The 16,911-nt window shown below is 40.3% G+C and overlaps 2 protein-coding genes across 4 annotated transcripts; both read right to left on the bottom strand.

Annotated features, from left to right (window-relative positions):
- Nucleotides 1–9,639: 9,639 nt before the first annotated feature.
- LOC6649627 (E3 ubiquitin-protein ligase BRE1) lies at nt 9,640–10,736 on the bottom strand. The gene is made up of 2 exons (XM_002072254.4): nt 10,582–10,736; nt 9,640–10,518 (listed from the first exon to the last, which is right to left on the bottom strand). Exons 1-2 carry the CDS (start codon nt 10,643–10,645, stop codon nt 9,785–9,787), a joined length of 798 nt encoding a protein of 265 aa, XP_002072290.3. The 5' UTR covers nt 10,646–10,736; the 3' UTR covers nt 9,640–9,784.
- Nucleotides 10,737–12,739: 2,003 nt separating this feature from the next.
- Nucleotides 12,740–14,675, bottom strand: LOC6649628. 3 transcript variants are annotated; one of them, XM_047009427.1, is made up of 4 exons: nt 14,557–14,675; nt 14,316–14,495; nt 13,581–14,248; nt 12,740–13,498 (listed from the first exon to the last, which is right to left on the bottom strand). In XM_047009427.1, exons 1-3 carry the CDS (start codon nt 14,602–14,604, stop codon nt 13,982–13,984), a joined length of 495 nt encoding a protein of 164 aa, XP_046865383.1. In that variant the 5' UTR covers nt 14,605–14,675; the 3' UTR covers nt 12,740–13,498; nt 13,581–13,981. The 3 variants fall into 3 exon arrangements, with proteins under 3 accessions (XP_046865383.1, XP_046865384.1, XP_002072291.1); XM_047009428.1 differs by having other exon boundaries at nt 12,740–13,493; nt 13,576–14,248; XM_002072255.3 differs by having other exon boundaries at nt 13,576–14,248.
- Between the last annotated feature and the right edge of the window lie 2,236 nt (nt 14,676–16,911).

Consider the following 16,911-nt stretch of genomic DNA (forward strand, 5'->3'; position numbering starts at 1 on the left):
CACGCTCAGTTGGTTGAATATATGCATTGCCAATTGTCACTTTTGTTGACTGACTTTGACGTGAACTGCTTTTCAGAAACTACGCTCAGGAATTTGTTGGCCCCAAATATCTAAGACTAGAAGCCTCTTGATAAAAAAAAAGGAACCAGAAACATGTCGCCTACAAGTATGTGATGGTTTTCTTGTTTATCCTCTTCAACTTAATGAAAAGTTTTTATTGCCAACTCCCACACATGCATAGAGGTTCATATATACATATGTGTACATATATAGACTACACGAGCCTGAAATAAAATTAATATACCATAACATGTTAGAGTGATGTGTGGGTTTGCTATTGACTGTTTGTTAACTTCTATTTTTGACATAGAAATCCTAGTGTTTTTCCTTTGAAAAGCCCACCCCCAAAACGAATCGGAAATGCTTAAATCATATCAATCATGGCCAACATTTATTTTGTTTTCTTTTAAAAACAAATTTGTGAAATAAAAAATATTCAATATGTAATAAATTGAAATCAATTCTTAAGCAAATTAAATAAACTTTACCTCGATGAGACAGCACAAACTGCAATCGACCGATCGCACAGACCACGCCAGCAACTGATCCTGAAAGGAGGTTTCATATGCACTCAGTTATCCTTACTTTTTCTGTTAACATATTTCGATTTAAATATCTAGAAAGTAAGCAATAAATGTGAATGTATATCCAACTCTTGATTTGTCCACCCAGACAGTGTTAATAACTAACTAAAAAGACAGACCTTTAGACCCAGTCGAATAATAAATGAACTGCCAAGGGGGAGGCGTGGCTAGAAGAAAGATTGATGACATTCTTGAAACAGAATAATGAGAAGCGCAGAGACAAGAGAGCATCGACGGGCCGATGCTTTCATGTCTAATTAAAAAGAACACTAGAGAGCTTCAAATCAACCATCAGCACGTCTGTTCACATTTGCCATTCCCGGGAAAACACCCCGAAGGAACCGCAAAAGGACTCACATTACTCATACGTTATAAACACATTAAAGGCGCACCGAAGGCGCACACAAACACACACACAGACAAACAGAGAGACAGGAACATAAAATCTAAACAATAATTACACATGCGACCGGGATAGTCGGGCAACCAGACCGACAACCTCAGTGCAGTCCAACATAAGTACATATGTTTCGACGATGACTCCCAGGAGATAGCCACTGCGAGTTCGACTCCAACGAGGTACGGGGCCATAAACGTAAGTGAATTAACCATTCAACTAACATTACGGCCATTAAATCATTTTTGTGAGGGCTGCGTGCGAGCGGGCAAACCAAGGGGCAGGCAGGCTCGGCAAGAGAAGGCCAGTCAAAGGGAGTGTGTCCATTCACACAAGCCTTGCTGCATATTTTTTTTTTGGAATTTATTTTTTTGTGGGGCGCTACCGCAGGATAAAAAACAAACATACATACATACAAAAAAAACAAGCATGTAAACTAATTTGATGCTCCCACCCATGCATGAATGCTGGGTGCGTGTTTGTCTCGCAATTGAAATTTGAACTACAAAGTGTGGAGCTGACCCACAGCCATTTGATGAGTGGGCGTGTCGAGTGAGTGTTTACAGCGTTGCAATAAATTGCGTCCTGCACGCAATGCGCCCCGCTGAAAGCAAAGCAAACCAAACACTTTGCCACCTCAGCCAGCCACCGCGTTTGCCACATCGTTGCGGAGGTGTGGCAAACGCTTGGCATGGACTCCCATCAGGGGAAACGCCAAACGAATTAGAAATCGTCGTAGCACTCCAAATGCATTAAGCATGCCATTCGGTTCATTGGATCCTCTACAGCAACAAGAACCACAACACAGACCGAAGGTATTAACAAGGCGTCAAAAGGAGCGATTAAATCGAAAACGAAGTCTTACACAAAAGGCCAGCGAATAGCTCAGCAGGCAAAATCAATTTATGACTCACGCACACCATCAACAGCAACAGCAACGTCCATGGAATGTGGGTGGATTGGGTGTGTGAACTACTTAGTTGAACAATGTAGTGTTTGCAGTCAGTCCATGAGCTGGGTGAGTTGCCTGTCTATGCATATAATTGAATTCCAAGGTGTAGGACCTTAAAGCGAGGAAAACAAGAAAATGAAAATCTTCATCCACGATTGGAAAATAAATATAGAATTGAAGCAAAGTCGGCAAATGAAATATCACATCATCTTTATGTGGTGCTGAGATGAAATAAATACCTTAACGAGCAAATGCGTTTGGCAAAATGAGCCGTAAAAGCAATCAATTTGCCATGTGTTTCTTTTTTCTTCGGTTTCGCCCGTAATGTAAATGCAAATTTATACAAAATCAAATATTTAATGTACATGGAAATCGCAAGGCAAGGACGACGTATCGTCTGCAAAAAAAAGAAAATTTCCACTGATTTATTTACATTTTTTTCCTTCGTCGAGGCGCTTAAACTGAGAGCAAACAATTATGAGGCAGCAACCGAAAATCCCAGCAGGCACCTTTGATGACACACTTTTTTTTCCCCCTCTTGTGTGATACATACTAGTCAGATGTATATATAAAGGATATTTTTATGTGTACGTAATTGCAAATATTTATTTGAGCGCACGTATGACAAAATAAGTAAATACACACAATGCCAAAGCCTACACACACACGCACACACACACACACACATAGTGGCATGATAAATACATAAATAAATAAATAAATGGAACACAGAGGACCAAAAATACTCAGGCTTGTGGCAAGGAAGCTCTGCTCCGAAACGTGCCTGCTGTCAGCGATTGTAATTTTTAATGGCAACTCCTGGAATTTATGGCTCTAACTTCTTCTGGGTCGAATCCGCAAGGTGAGAATCATGGCTGTGAGCTGCATTTAAATGGCACTTACACTTACATACACACTCTGGAAAAGGGCAATTGAAATTGCAAAATATTGTCGAGGTCACTGCACGCCACTGCCCCCCCAGACCACTTGGACGGGAACTCGGACGAATAAAAAACAGGGCAATATGGAGCATCAATATTGGGGGTTGAGGAGGCGCTGGATTAACATGAAAACTCTCCCCCGTTTTGAAATTGGCAAAAATTAGTTTCGGAGGGTGCATAAATTTATGAACATTTTTAAGGGCGAGGGTTTATCCATTGGGGAATTGCCTGAATATGTTTTATAACTGACATATGAGCAAATGTTGAATTTTTAATTGATTCCAGCTGATTTGAATGTGAAGAGCAAAGCTTTTCAATTAGCCGTGATACTCATCCACCACAGTTTGAGTATTGTGTATACAAAATACGAAAAAAAGAAGAAACATTAAATACATAACACATGTCTCTGTGTTCAATTTGGAACTTGGAAAACATGACAAGTCCAAAAACAGAAAGAGTGCTCATAACTCTGTCATTTTAAGGACGATTGGGATATACTTTGGCCAGCTTAAAGTCCTTGTCCCCACCTATCGATTGACATCATCAGTTCCTGGAATGTCCTTGGAGTAGCTGAAAAAAAGGATGTTTTTGGAATATTGCATGTCCTGCATCCTTAGATGACCCCAACTTTTTTTAATGCCAATCTGTAGAGCTCGTCAAGGACATCTTAGGAAACCATGTCTTTTTGTCCTGCGACAGGATTTGTGGACTCTAGAGCTAAAAAACGAAAAAATGATAATTTTCTCGAGGCCATATCTCCGCAGGACATTAGTCGAACTCGACAGGACACACTTTTTTGGATGTTCCAGGAGCAGGACTATTGATCTGCATTCAAGGATTTGCAATATCCTCCAATAAATATTGCTCGAATTTTTGTAAGGGGGTTGCTCAGAAAAATGGCGAAAAATCGCAAAAAACACATAAATGTCCTTATAACTCAGTCATTTGAAGGACGAACAGGACGTCCTTTTGTCAGATTGTAGTCCTCAATGATCCCCTTCGACTGACGCTAACAGATCCTGGAAAGTCCTTCAGAAAACTGAGATAAAAGGACTTTTCTGTTTGACGAAAAATGGCAAATATCTCGCGAGTCCTGTGAAGGATCAGGACGAAAGTGGTGTCATAAGACTCCAACCATCAAGGGGTATCTCGGGTGCAAAGGACATCTCAGTAGTCCTGTGAAGAGCTGAGATATTAAGGATTTTATGGTTTTGGTCCATTTTTTGGCTACTTCGATCAATTTGGGACTTGGGAAAAATTACAAGTCCAAAAACTCAAAACAACAAAAATTACAACAACAACAACAACAATTACTACAACAACAACAACAAGAACAACAACAACAAGAAGAACAACAACAACAACAACAACATTCAGAGCCACAAAACAAATGTAACCAAAAGGTTAAAAGCAGTCAAACGTGTTCATGTTCACCACCCACTTCTCCGTGTACATACGTTTTCAGGCTGAAGTTAGAGCCATAGAAGTTGGAAACTTCTAGAAACTTGTGAGTGTATTTGTGTAAAGTGGCTGCCATGGTTATTTGTCTTGGCTGTTCACAGTTCTGTTCACATTCCTTTCGGGTAGTGGCTGAAAGTGGCACAATAACATCCACTAACGCCCACTCTCACCTGGTCTGGGTAAGTCGCCTAATTGTGGCCAGATATTTTGGATAGTTTGCACACCCGAGCACATCCTTGCTCTTTGGACTCTGGCTTGGCTGTGTCAAAGACTGTGCAGTTGGACATTTTAGCTTTGGGGTTACCGTCTAAAGGCACATATACATTTATTTGCCTACATATGTTAATATGTAACTGAGCCTAAAGTTGTGAAAGGTGTGCGCCGAGCTGTGCGTCTCCTTTTGTTTGCCTCTAATTAAAAGCCACACATCCAAACTCTCACCCAGAGGGAAAGGGAACGACTTGGGGTTACAATTTAACACTGTCACGCATCGTTTCGTGCCGGCTTTTGTGTCCAAACCTTTTTTGGGCCAAAAGGTAAGGCCAATCACTGAGCCGGGTAGGCTTCGTACGCACGCCTGGCCAAGAGTCACAATTAGACTAATGAAAGCGGCATCAGACTGCGTAATTTTGTGGCTAATTTTCATTTGGGCCCCATCTCGACATATGTATACATCCAGACAGATAGATAGACCTTTGGATTCCATTCTTTTCAGTCCTTTGTTAACTGGTACCTACTTGTTGTTTGTCTATTTGTTTGCCGGTTTGTTTGTTTGCTTGCTCGTTTTCTTCATGCATTTGCCTCTTCACCAATTAAAATAAATTATAATCCAATTTACCCAGAAAATGGCAGAAAAAAAAAGGAACAAAATTCACTTGCGTTTGCCAAAAAGTTTTACACAATTACGCTCAGATTTATAACAATTCTCGGCAACAGCAACAACAACAACAACAACGTCGCAAGTCGCGCCGCTGCTTCAATGTCTCTTGGGGGTAAAGCGAATTCATTTGCTTGAAATGTAAAATGTAAAATGCAAAATACTTGGAATAGAACGAGAGGTGCCTTTAGCCTGGGATCGACATGGATGTGGCAGACAGACGGTCTGTTGTCTGTCTGGATTTTCTTTTCATTTTGTTATTTTTTCCCATTTTCCATTTTCTTGTGTTTCAATTTTTTCCTTCGTTCTCTCCCTCTCTCCCTCTCTCTCTCAAGGGGGTTTTGTTTTTTCTCTGTTGCTTTTATCGTGGCGTTAAAATAATTCTCTTTTATACTCATTGACATTGAAAAAAGGCGACAGGGTTGTCGAAAGCATTTTGATGGATTAAAAGTTAAATGGCTTTCCCCAACTCCCTCTAGGGAATAGCCAGACATTCGCTATGGGAAGCGGCTTTTCAATTTATGTAAAAGCCAACAACCCAAAAATGTTGACCCCAAAATTAGTGGCAAATGCGGGAATTGTTATATTGGCTTAAGGCTGATCCGCTGGTCAAAAGTAAAGTATAATGCATTGGAATTCTGGCATTTGCATTGACATTTTTCAGCTTTAATTAGATATTTTCTTGAATTGCAAACATTTGGCAATGTGAAATTGCCCTTCACTTGTAATTACGTAAGCATAATGGCAATTAAAACTGAAACTGCAAAACTTTCGACAGCATTCGAGCTGCTTCTGTCAATCTGAGCCATAACAATCAACGAACTCTCTGTCTTTCTCTCTCTTTCTCTCTTGATCTCCCTTTTCCCCAAATGCAATATATAATTTAATGGCGAATTTTTAAAGATCAAACTCCTGACAACCTGGAAAACTTTTTGCGTTGACAGACCTGGCACATGGCATCGCATGGCATGGCATCAGGCGTCCAGAGTCACCGACGACTCCTGGTCTGACTTGAGTCCCAGAATGGGGAAAAACTTTTGCGGTGATAAGCGTCAAGCAGGAGCGAGAAACTGAATGTCGTCTAGTCTGGTCTGTTGGCTTGTGGCATGGTATGGCATAAAAGTATGCAACAGTTTTTTTTTTTTCATTTTCCATCTAGCTTTTGGCCAACTTAGCTCAACAAAGACAAGGGTTATTGTTGTTGCTGTTGTAGTTGTCTCTGTCACCGCGTTTTCCATCTGTTTTTGTAGTCATATCAGTTTTCTTGTCTGAATAGACACGTTATCTATATACAATAAGGCTTATGCATAGGTAGTAAGCACATCGAAATGTCTGTGGTTGATTCTTTTTTGCTCTTTATGGATCCGTTTCAATTGAATCTCAGCTCCCGAAACTTCTTCTGAATTTGCTTGTTAGTTCAAGCTACAGTTGGTATTATATTTAACCCCTTTTTAACCCATTCGACTGGCTTACGTTGTTCTGCCTGTATCAGCAATTAATCTGGCAAACTACTAGTAGATTAAAGTGCTTGACACCTGCACAATGTACAATTCAATTGAAAATTTCATGTGGAAACAAGTTGCAATAACTTGCCGGCAGCAACAATACAACAATTTATTATGGCAAAATGGCCACCAGCCATTGGGAACTCTCTACATCCTTGTAAAAGGGCACATAAATTTGATTTGTTCGACAGGCGAAACAATAACGAAATATATTTACATATCCATGTGACCCATACACTCTGAAATACCACAAAGAAATGAGCTTCTGTGTCTTTGGAGTATGCCTTTTTATGCACAAGTGCATTGTGTTCAGTGTAGGCGGCTGGTAACTCTCCCGGTGAAGTTTTGCCATTCAGTTTATTGCATTGGACGACATGGAGATCGACATAAATAATTCATGCTTGATAAATTAAACAATATATACTAAGAAGCCATTATTTATGCATAAAGTATACGCCATGTGCGCCAGACTGTAACACCCACACAAGAGACGACTGAGGCGGAGATTTGGACTGTCGTTGCAACAAGCGACAATTGCAACGCCTGCAAAGCCCAAAAAGCGGAAACGGAAGTGTGCATAGTGCATGCCATTTTGCGCATAATGTAGAGAGGGAGACAAAGACCCAGTGTGTCTCTGACTGTGTGTGTGTGTGTGTGTGTGTCTGGCATTGTCTACTACTGTAAATTTCTGTACATTGTCGTATGAGGAAAAAAAATGTGTGCCAACAATGGGCATATATTTATGGGCATTGAGTGCGTTAAGCACTCTAAGAACTTGAATTTGTCTAATAACAATGGTCGAAATGGACTTATGCATATTATTCTCTCTATAAGGATTCACTGGGCAATCGGCTTTAGTTGAGCCTCAGTTCTCTAACTAACCTTGACAATTACTCATAATCACATCCACTGGCAACTAACTAATGTCCTTTTCTCCCCCCAGGGGACGCAATGCCGCAATGCAACACAACAGTAATTATGTAATGAATAAAAGCCACAGCCAGGATTCCCTCCGCCCTTTCTCCTTCGTTACTCATTTCGAATGCCTGGGCGACAGATACTATAATTGAAATGAAAATTACTGCCGCTGGCAAGACAGAATGATGCAGCAGCCACCCAAAATTGTGTGGCTAGCCATTTGCACCGACCGACTCCCTTGGAGCCAGACCAATGCTTGATGACATATAATAGTTTTGTTGCAGTTTCTGCTGTCTCTTGCTCCTTGCTTCTGCCTGACCCTGCCCTTCTACTCTCTGTCACTTTTACAATTTGCGGAATGCGTACGGTAAATGCAATTATGTATACGTCATGTGTTACATGGCAGCATAAATTGAGCAAAATGTCAGTCAAAGCCGCCTAAAAAAAAAAGAAAAAGTAGCCAAGTACTTCAACAAATACATGCATAAACCTCACACACAACACACAAACACACACACACACACACAGTTACTTGCCAAGCAATTTACTTACGCTTTGTTGTGCAGTCAGCGGAAGATTTTAATGATGCTGTACTCTCCTCTTCTCGTCCTTGCTCTGCCTTTTGCATTTTGCCATTTCCCATTTACCCGATTTCCTTTTGCTATTTCGTTGTCGTGTTGCCTGATGATGAGTTGCTCTCGCTGATTTCATTTAATTACCGAGAAATGTTTGCTTTGCCGCCACTTGATGCATCTCGATCAAAGTTGCCTCAAGAAATTGCCCAACCATCAATGTCTGGATGCAAAAAACTAGCTAAAACTGAAAGTTCATTATTGGCATATTTCATGCAGAAATCGAGCATCGAAGATTTAACTATGTAGTTAGTTAGTTAGTTGCTTCATTTGAGTATGTGTGTGTGTGTGGGTGTAACTACCTAGACATAATTCTCCAGCTGCCGTCGGATGCCAAAGAACAAGACAAACAAAATTAATTTAATTTGCACTGAGCGAGCGAACGACCGAACGAACGACTGAACGAAAAGAAACGCCAAGGGGAAAGAGAAGCCTTTGGCGCCCTAGGATCGTGTCTGTGTGAGAGTGTCGAGGATTAAGTTGCATGAAATTTAATGCAATTTAAAACGCATCAATTTTGTGCGATGCTGTGTTGGTGGTGTCTGTACCGAGGCTGGGTCCGGGGCCATTGCCATGTTTTCCCAAAAGGCAGGCAATGGATTTTCTGCACGCACACATGAAGCCAACAAATGCCATTTAAGCTGCAATAATAAAGCAGAATCACAGGATGCAGAAGCTGCCAGTTGTCCATGTTCATGTCCTGGGAGCTGTAGTTGTAGTTTCCCATTGCCCGTGGTGTCGCCTTTACAATCTTCACGTAGCTCTGTCGCATTAACTTTTGACGCCTGGCTTTGGCGACGCCAAAAGCCTTTATACCTTTATATGAGCCAACTCACGGCATAGCCCTAATTAATGATAAATATTGGCCCGAATGCAATTCAAGGCTACTCTGAAATGGCCATGAAACCGCGAGTAACGCCAGTTGATTGAGTTAAGCCGGCAGCAAGGTGACTGATGCATCCATTGTTCGCCATCCCGATTCGTAACCATAATTAATTGACCGACTTTCCGACTTTGACTATAATTAAGCCATTAAAACATCTTTCGCAAGATTGAAATAACTTTTGCATGAAACTTCTTTACTTTAAAGCTTCTTCCAAGTTTTGCGTAAATATTTGTAGAATGTATTGTTTCAGCTGGTCATGGCCAACTCGAGGCTTCTCTGACCATCTGGGAGCATGCAACAACTAACTTAAGCCTGTCGGCGACTTTGTAAAATATTTTTGCACTTGCTTCCAGATGTTGGCAGCAACAATAATAGTAAATAATTTGCAACTAAAGTTATATTTATTTAGTTGGGTGCTCCGAAATATATACAGAAATTTAAGTCGATTTATTTCATAGATATTTGGCAAAAGTAAGATTAACTAAAGTCCAGAAACTAGTAATATATTATTTGCTTTATATGAAACTCTTTATAAACTCAGATGAGTTGTTTCCGTCTTGGGGAATGAAATTCAGTTACGTTCATTCAATGAAAAAAAGCCCCACAGAATGAACATTAATAGTCCCAGGGAAATCTGAATCCCATTTAGAAACTTTATACAGGTTGCAATAAGTGGATGATAGATTGGAATTTTCAGGAGCACATCGTATAGATTTCTTTCAGTCTCACTTTCGATAAGAGCATTTAGGACAAGACGTTCGAATTCATTGACAGCAAACCATTCCGGATGATATTCGTTTAGATACACGCCCGACGGGCGTTCCACATTCCCCGGCTGGGCAACTTCATTGGCATCGGTGGCCTCGGCATGGGGTCCCTCGCCATGGAAGGGCACAATGTCTTCGTGTAGATTCAAACGTCGCAGACAGCGAGGACAATTTGGATAAGCTCGACTCTCCAGCAGTGGCCACAAACAGGTCCAGCAAAATAAATGTCCGCATATGGTTATGACGGCTCCACGTACATATCCTTTGCAAACGTTGCAAATATAAGGAGCCAAGTGCTGATTGTTCATTTGGCTTCTGGTCAAATGCGGAATTCCTTCATCAGTGCCGCTGTTGGTACTATCACTGTTCATATTAACCGTTGTTGAGTCCGTGGAATCATTATCCTCGTTATCCTCGGCATCATTATCTGTAATTTCCAGCTCATGTTCCTCCACAGTATCGAGACTATTCTCACTAGATGATCCTTCGGTCTCATCAACCAACATATCGTTATCGGATTCAGCTTCGTCTGTATCATCTTGACCATCGACATATGCCAATAATTAATTATCAAATCCCATCGTCACGCTGTTCAACTTACCATCTCGATTTTCTTCATAGTTCTGCAATTTGCATCTATCCTGATTAGGGTTAGCTACGTCCATTTTGGTAAAAATAAAGAAAATTGTGAAAATACTGACTATAACGTGTAGCAACTGAGTGAGAAAGCAAACTGATTTGTTTAGGAATACAAGTATAAGAATGAAATACGACAGCTTACTTAGTTTGTTTAAGGAAAATGGCTAACTTTCTGTTTAGTATTTGGAAAATCAAATAGATTATTTTATACGCACCATGAAAATTAACCAATATCTGCAATTGATTGATAGCTGTTAGATTGATTGATTGATTGATCGCTGAAGGCAGGGTATTGTATTGCATTGCATTTCATTGCAATGGTTTTGCTGCAAAACTTTAATGGTCGTGGGTAAGCATCAAATGTTTGTACTACAGACATTTGGCATAATGCCAACGGCAATTAGACGAAAGCTGTTACTACCCCCGTCCAGAGCTCGTAAATTTAAACCCACACACACACACACACACACACAAACACACACATACAAACAGAGCGGCACTTGACAGTCTCAAAATGACGCCAAAAAAGGAAGGAGAAAAAAAATTACAAGCCTTTTTAAATAAAAGTTCCTTTATCATGATACCCTTTAATGGTTGGCCAACTTAAACCTATTCATACTAATAGAAATTGCTGAACAATTTTTCAAGTCTTCACTGAAATTGACATACTCTTACACCGTGTATACAGGGTATATTTTGAATGGCGGAGTCCAGTTGCCTGACATATGGCAGCATAATTTATGCGTACAATGAACCAGTGCAGCAAATTGCAATGACAGTGGCCAGAGATTCGCCCTTGGCTGATTGGCATTTCAATTTCTGTCAATTGTTTGCCATTGTCCCTAGTAAGCTTTAAATTGTTAAGTTCAACAATTGTTGGCATGGCCATTAATTGACCCACATTTGTTCTCGTTTTACATAATTAAAGGAATAAAAAAAACAACCAAAAAACGAAAACCAAAATTTCAATAATTGTACAAATACACACACACACACACACACACACACACACACACACACACACACACACACACACACACATTGTGAGTATTTTTAATGACAATGCATTCGTCCACTTATGGCAGAGTAAACGTTCGAGTTTGAGTGCTGAAAATACCCTGTAAAATGTAATTGCATGAAAATTATATCAGCATTTCTTGTCCACAGACAAATAAAAATAAAAAACACCTTTACGTACATACATATGTAAATTATTTCAAGTAAATCATTTTTATATATATGTAAATAATAAGTGCGACAAGCATTAATAATGACGTGTTAATATGTAAAAATATTATTCAATCTTTATCGGCTTACATGAGTGACTTTTTCACGCGATTTTTCGCTTACATTTATTGTGGGCTGTTATCGTAATTTGTCCATTTTTGTGTGCGTGTCTGTCCGTTTATCTGACTATCTGTCTGTCTCTATCTCTGTGTGTGTGTGTGGATGAAAAAGGGGCATTAAGTTTCGTGCTAGTATTAACATTTATTGGCTTCATTTGGCCTGTTGACCACAGTGAACCTGCTCACCCACACACACAGCACTACGACAATCACATGCAGAGCAGTTCAGTGGTGTTTGTGGTATTTGTGGTGCGTGTGGTTCTGGATCATTTGATTATTTGTTATTGCAATCCAACCTACCAACTACCAACATATTTTAGCCAGCTTTGTCCACTTTTATTTCGTTATTTGCATGCTAAAAACAGTTTACTCGTAATACACTGCGTATACGCAATAAAGAAACAAGCACATTCAAAAAGACAGCTACAATAATACCAAGGACACGGACAACCGCATGCGCTGGGCCATTAAATGCAACAATAAATTTTGAATTCAGTAGCCGACTGAAATTCGACTGTCATGCCATGCCCGAAATTTAATTAGTTGGCATTTAACATTAAACATTTTCGCTGTTTTTGTTTTTTTTTGGGTATACCCTAATAAATGTGGAGAATATTGCTTTCGCTATACCTAGTCGACGCTCTAATGGAAAAGTCAAGATATGCTTATTTAATCAATTAAAATATTTAGTTGAGTTTTTTTATATGCAAGTATGCTAAGAAAAGCGCATAAAATAAGTCATTAAATTTTAAAGTAAAGGAAAACTTCTTATAATCATCATAAAAATTAGTACTTTTACTTTAAAGTTTAGTTGAATTTGTTTAGTTTTATTGTTTCCAATTTAGTCAAAGGCATAGACACTTCGTCATTGTCCAGGGTTAAATCAGTCCCTTGGAAATGTTTTATTTCCGGCAGTTGCTGCTGCCATTTGGCTTACTTCTGCTTTCGGGTTTTTTTTTTTTGTTCTTCTGTTTTTGGGTTCGTTTGTTTTATTTTTCAGTTAATTAAACGCACGCAAACATTTCGCCATTCTAAATTATACGCAATTAAATTTCGAATTACTTTCGAGTCAGTTTTCTGCGTTGTTTTTGGCAGCGGCGCGGCAATAATTTAACTGGAAATTTTATTGTAAGCCCTTGCCCTGCGATGTCTTGAGTTTGGCTGCCTTTGCCGGAATGTCACTTTTGATGGGCAAACCATTCGAGCGTAATTAGCTTGCCGCCTCCCTCTGCCCCGCCTCCAACTTCAGTTGCGCCTGTTTTGTGAAAAACTTAACTTTAACTTTTTCACGCTTGAAAAGTTATTTTCGAGAAGCCTTTAACTTGATATTTAACTTCGTTTGTGTGGCACTGAAAAATTGTTCTGTCTGCGCATTTTCATTATGCAAAATGCAATACATATATGATGCTCATATGTGTGTGTGTGTGAGGGTGGGTGTAAGTGTGTATTATGAGTTTTTGCTTCTCAGACTTGATAAAGACGATGACTTGCCGGGACTGGAGCTTCTACTGATATATTTATGTCTCCTCTGAGCTAAAAAAAAAGTTATCAATTTTTATGACACTGTATAAAATACGAATAATAATAAAATTCATTTTCTTTTGATTAACCTTACGAGCTGAATTTATATGTTTGCTATAACAAATAGGCAAAGACGACAATCATCTATATGATTCACTTCACATACTGAACACACACCGAGTTGTTTAAGAGCATTTGCTCTTCGTTCTGGTGATCATCATTATTTTATTCTCACACATTCCATTTCATTTTTTTTATCACCTGCAAAAAGAAAATGCACAGACAGTCCTCACCTGGACTGAGAATGTCGTGGTGCGTGGTGCTTGTGCCGCATAATATTTATATTATTGCAACGCCGGCGCCACATTGCAACGACACGAAAAGTTAGCATGAAACTCCAAATTTTATATGCACTCGCACATTATAACAACGTCACTCGTCCAAAAGAAACGAGAGTCAGGACATCAATTGGTAAACGCTCTTTAAAAGTCACAGCTAAGAACGGTCCTTGGGTGCTTCAATTTTGGTGCTCGCTCGTTGTTGCTGCTTTAGCACCGTAAGGCTAATAGTAATGGCCACAATAAAAAGGAGTATAACAGTGATTATGGATAAAACTAATGTAATTGTCCTGCATTTAACATCGAAGGCGGTAAAGATTTCACTTGTATCTGTGGATTCCATAAAGAACTTGCTTAAAGCACGCATATAAAAAACAAAAGCCACCATATTGGCCATAAACATGATTAGCACCATGATAATAAGCTGTAGAGAGGAGCACAAAAGAATCGCAGTGAGTAGCCATAGAAAAGTGGGCAGTTGTTCCACCTACCACTAGACGCATCTGTAGCCTGACTCGTGAGATATTGGAGTGATACATCCAAGTACTCAGGGCGTATAATAGGCAAATGTAGGCCGTGCCAATGTTAACACATTGCAAAGTCAACTGCTCGTAACTTATATATGTGGGCAGAATGTTGCCAAAGACAGCAGCATTCAGTATGCAAATAAGCTGGGGAAAGAACCAGGCCATCATATCATTTGAGAATCCCCAAAGAAATCCAGCAACCTACCGCAGTTAGTAAAAGCATTATGGCCACAACTTCCTTACGGGAAATCATAGTTTTCACTTGAAATTTTCAAACATAAATTTTGTGTACATATATTTACAAAAGTCTACTTGGATCCATCTGCAAAATAAACAAATCATTGATCAGAGTGCCAGGAAATATTCATATTAACGCACCTTGTTGCTCCTTCACTTCCCAATCAATGTGAACCATGAATCTGGCCTTTTTGGCAAGGTCGTGGTGCCTGGCATCTTCTATGGCTGATGTGCATGAAATCATTCAAAACAAATTGAAATTTCTATTATAAGGCTGAAGGCATTGATGTGGTGGCTTATCTTATAGTAACAGGCACGGAGCCAGGCAGCCATTTCAACCTCATGTCATGCCTTTTTGCTCTTTCCCTCTCTCTCGGTCTCTCTCTGATCTAGGACCGGCAGCCGGCGCTAATTCATCAACAGTAAAGGCAATTTAGATACTCATCTAACCGGTTATCGACAGGCAGCAGGCGGCAAGCAGATACCCAACATTCCACACCAGACCAAGTCCTACTCGAGCACTCTCGCTCTCTTCGTTGTCTGCGGCTGCGATGTCGATGGGGAGGTCCTGCAGACAGAGTTTCATAAAATATTGATAGACGTAAAGTTGGCAGCGCATATTCGCTTCCTGTTCGTGTCTGCCGCAGCCATAAATAATTTGCTGTAAACGCAATCGTGGGGTTATATGGGGCGTAACCGGGCACGGCTAGTGTTGAAGAGCGGTTAGAGCAGGAAGGTTGCTCCTGTAAGGGAATCCCGGCTAATGGCAAGGCGCGCACGGTGCGAAAGTGTTTCATATGAATTATTCGCTTGGAGCCAATTTGGAGCCACGTTTACGAGCACAATTGAAACTGAACACCGTCACCATCACCGACACTGTGGCTATTGGTGCCAATGCCTTTGGTGCCCATTGAACGATGGCAACACCATCAGCACCAGAACATGATGCTCCTTCTGCCGCTGCCTCTGCTGCTGTCGAAATGCTGTAATTTGTTATGTCTGCCGTTCCCCCCAACCAACCTCCGCCATTTCCTCCTGTGTGTCTGTCTCTGTCTGCCTTGTGATGTACTTTCTTTTATATTTTTCCTTTCTCTTTTTTTTAATAGCCATTTGCTCGACTGTTGCTGCTTCAGTCAACGCATTGTGGCTACTGCCCGCTGCCCGTATCCTTATCGACACCTCCCCCTATCCCATGGCCCCATCTTCCTGCATGGTAATGTGTATTTAATGACGCCATATCATGTACACGCTCCAACATAATGCTCGTACGCCTGATCCTACAGCCTGGGCCTGGCTGCTGGCAATGGCAACCGCTGGGCTCAAATGCCAGCGACGCCGACAACAACGACAACGGCGACCGCCCTAATGTCCAGTAACCGCAGTCACCTCCACCTAAAAATAAAATAAAGAAAAGGGAGATGTCAATGCCGATGTCGGCTTTGGCTGCTGGTGCCAATAAAGCAAACGAGTACGCCTCTTGGCACGCATTTCAATTTGTTCTTCTTTTATTCCTGCTTGTTTTTCATTTTTAATATATTTTAAAATGTCAGCCATAAAACGTGGGTGGTGGTAATGGCCAGACTTGCCTTCTTAATTGTCCTTATACCCTTGAAATGATATAGGAAAAAAAACAAACAAAATAAAAACAAGACTAAGTTGTGATGTCTATATCGAAGCATAATAAAGAAACTGAATTCCAGTAATTGCCACAGTTTTAAAGAGGTTCTAAGACCTCTCCAAATGGCCATAATCCAATGCCTTGAATGGTATTCAAGTCATTTTCGATTGCTGCCCGTCAAGAGTAAATTATCAATTTTGAACTGTGCATTATTCCAATCATGCTCATTGCAATGTACTCAACTCAAGTGCAGGTAGAATTTGGTTGCAAACAATTGCACCTAATTGTAAACACTTTACTTAAGTTCCATTTACCTGACAAATTCCCATGCCATTTCGCCCTGCCGCTTTTCACCCACAATTTGCTGCATTCTATGGATAGATCCTACGGTCGATACAATTTTCATTCAGTAAGAAGCCAAGCCAAGGGAAAATAATGACAATAAAGATTTGCATAAAGCTTTTAACTTCACGATGCGACATTTGCTTCTTATTTTTTTTTAAGTGATTCATGGTATTCTGACATCGTCTGTGGCTCTTTAGGACTGGATTGCGAACGAGAGTGCAGCAGATTCGTGGGTGGTGGGTGGTGGGCAGCCAGCCAACCCACCACCACCATTTCCGCACAATTATACAACAATTTTTAACACAACAATCATTTCCAATGACCATTAAGTATGTCAGAGAAAAATGATTGTAAATGGTT

Source organism: Drosophila willistoni, chromosome 3R, assembly GCF_018902025.1.
Source record: "Drosophila willistoni isolate 14030-0811.24 chromosome 3R, UCI_dwil_1.1, whole genome shotgun sequence".
NCBI classification, from domain to species: domain Eukaryota; kingdom Metazoa; phylum Arthropoda; class Insecta; order Diptera; family Drosophilidae; genus Drosophila; species Drosophila willistoni.

Bases quoted from the DNA above. Each gene is read 5' to 3' on its own strand.
- LOC6649627 (XM_002072254.4), bottom strand. From the start codon at position 10,645: ATGGACGTAGCTAACCCTAATCAGGATAGATGCAAATTGCAGAACTAT. The intron at 10,519-10,581 runs GTAAGTTGAACA...TCGATGGTCAAG, and splicing joins CTATGAAGAAAATCGAGATG to ATGATACAGACGAAGCTGAA.
- LOC6649628 (XM_047009427.1), bottom strand. From the start codon at position 14,604: ATGATTTCCCGTAAGGAAGTTGTGGCCATAATGCTTTTACTAACTGCG. The intron at 14,496-14,556 runs GTAGGTTGCTGG...TTCTTTCCCCAG, and splicing joins TAATGCTTTTACTAACTGCG to CTTATTTGCATACTGAATGC. The intron at 14,249-14,315 runs GTAGGTGGAACA...TCCTCTCTACAG, and splicing joins GGCTACAGATGCGTCTAGTG to CTTATTATCATGGTGCTAAT.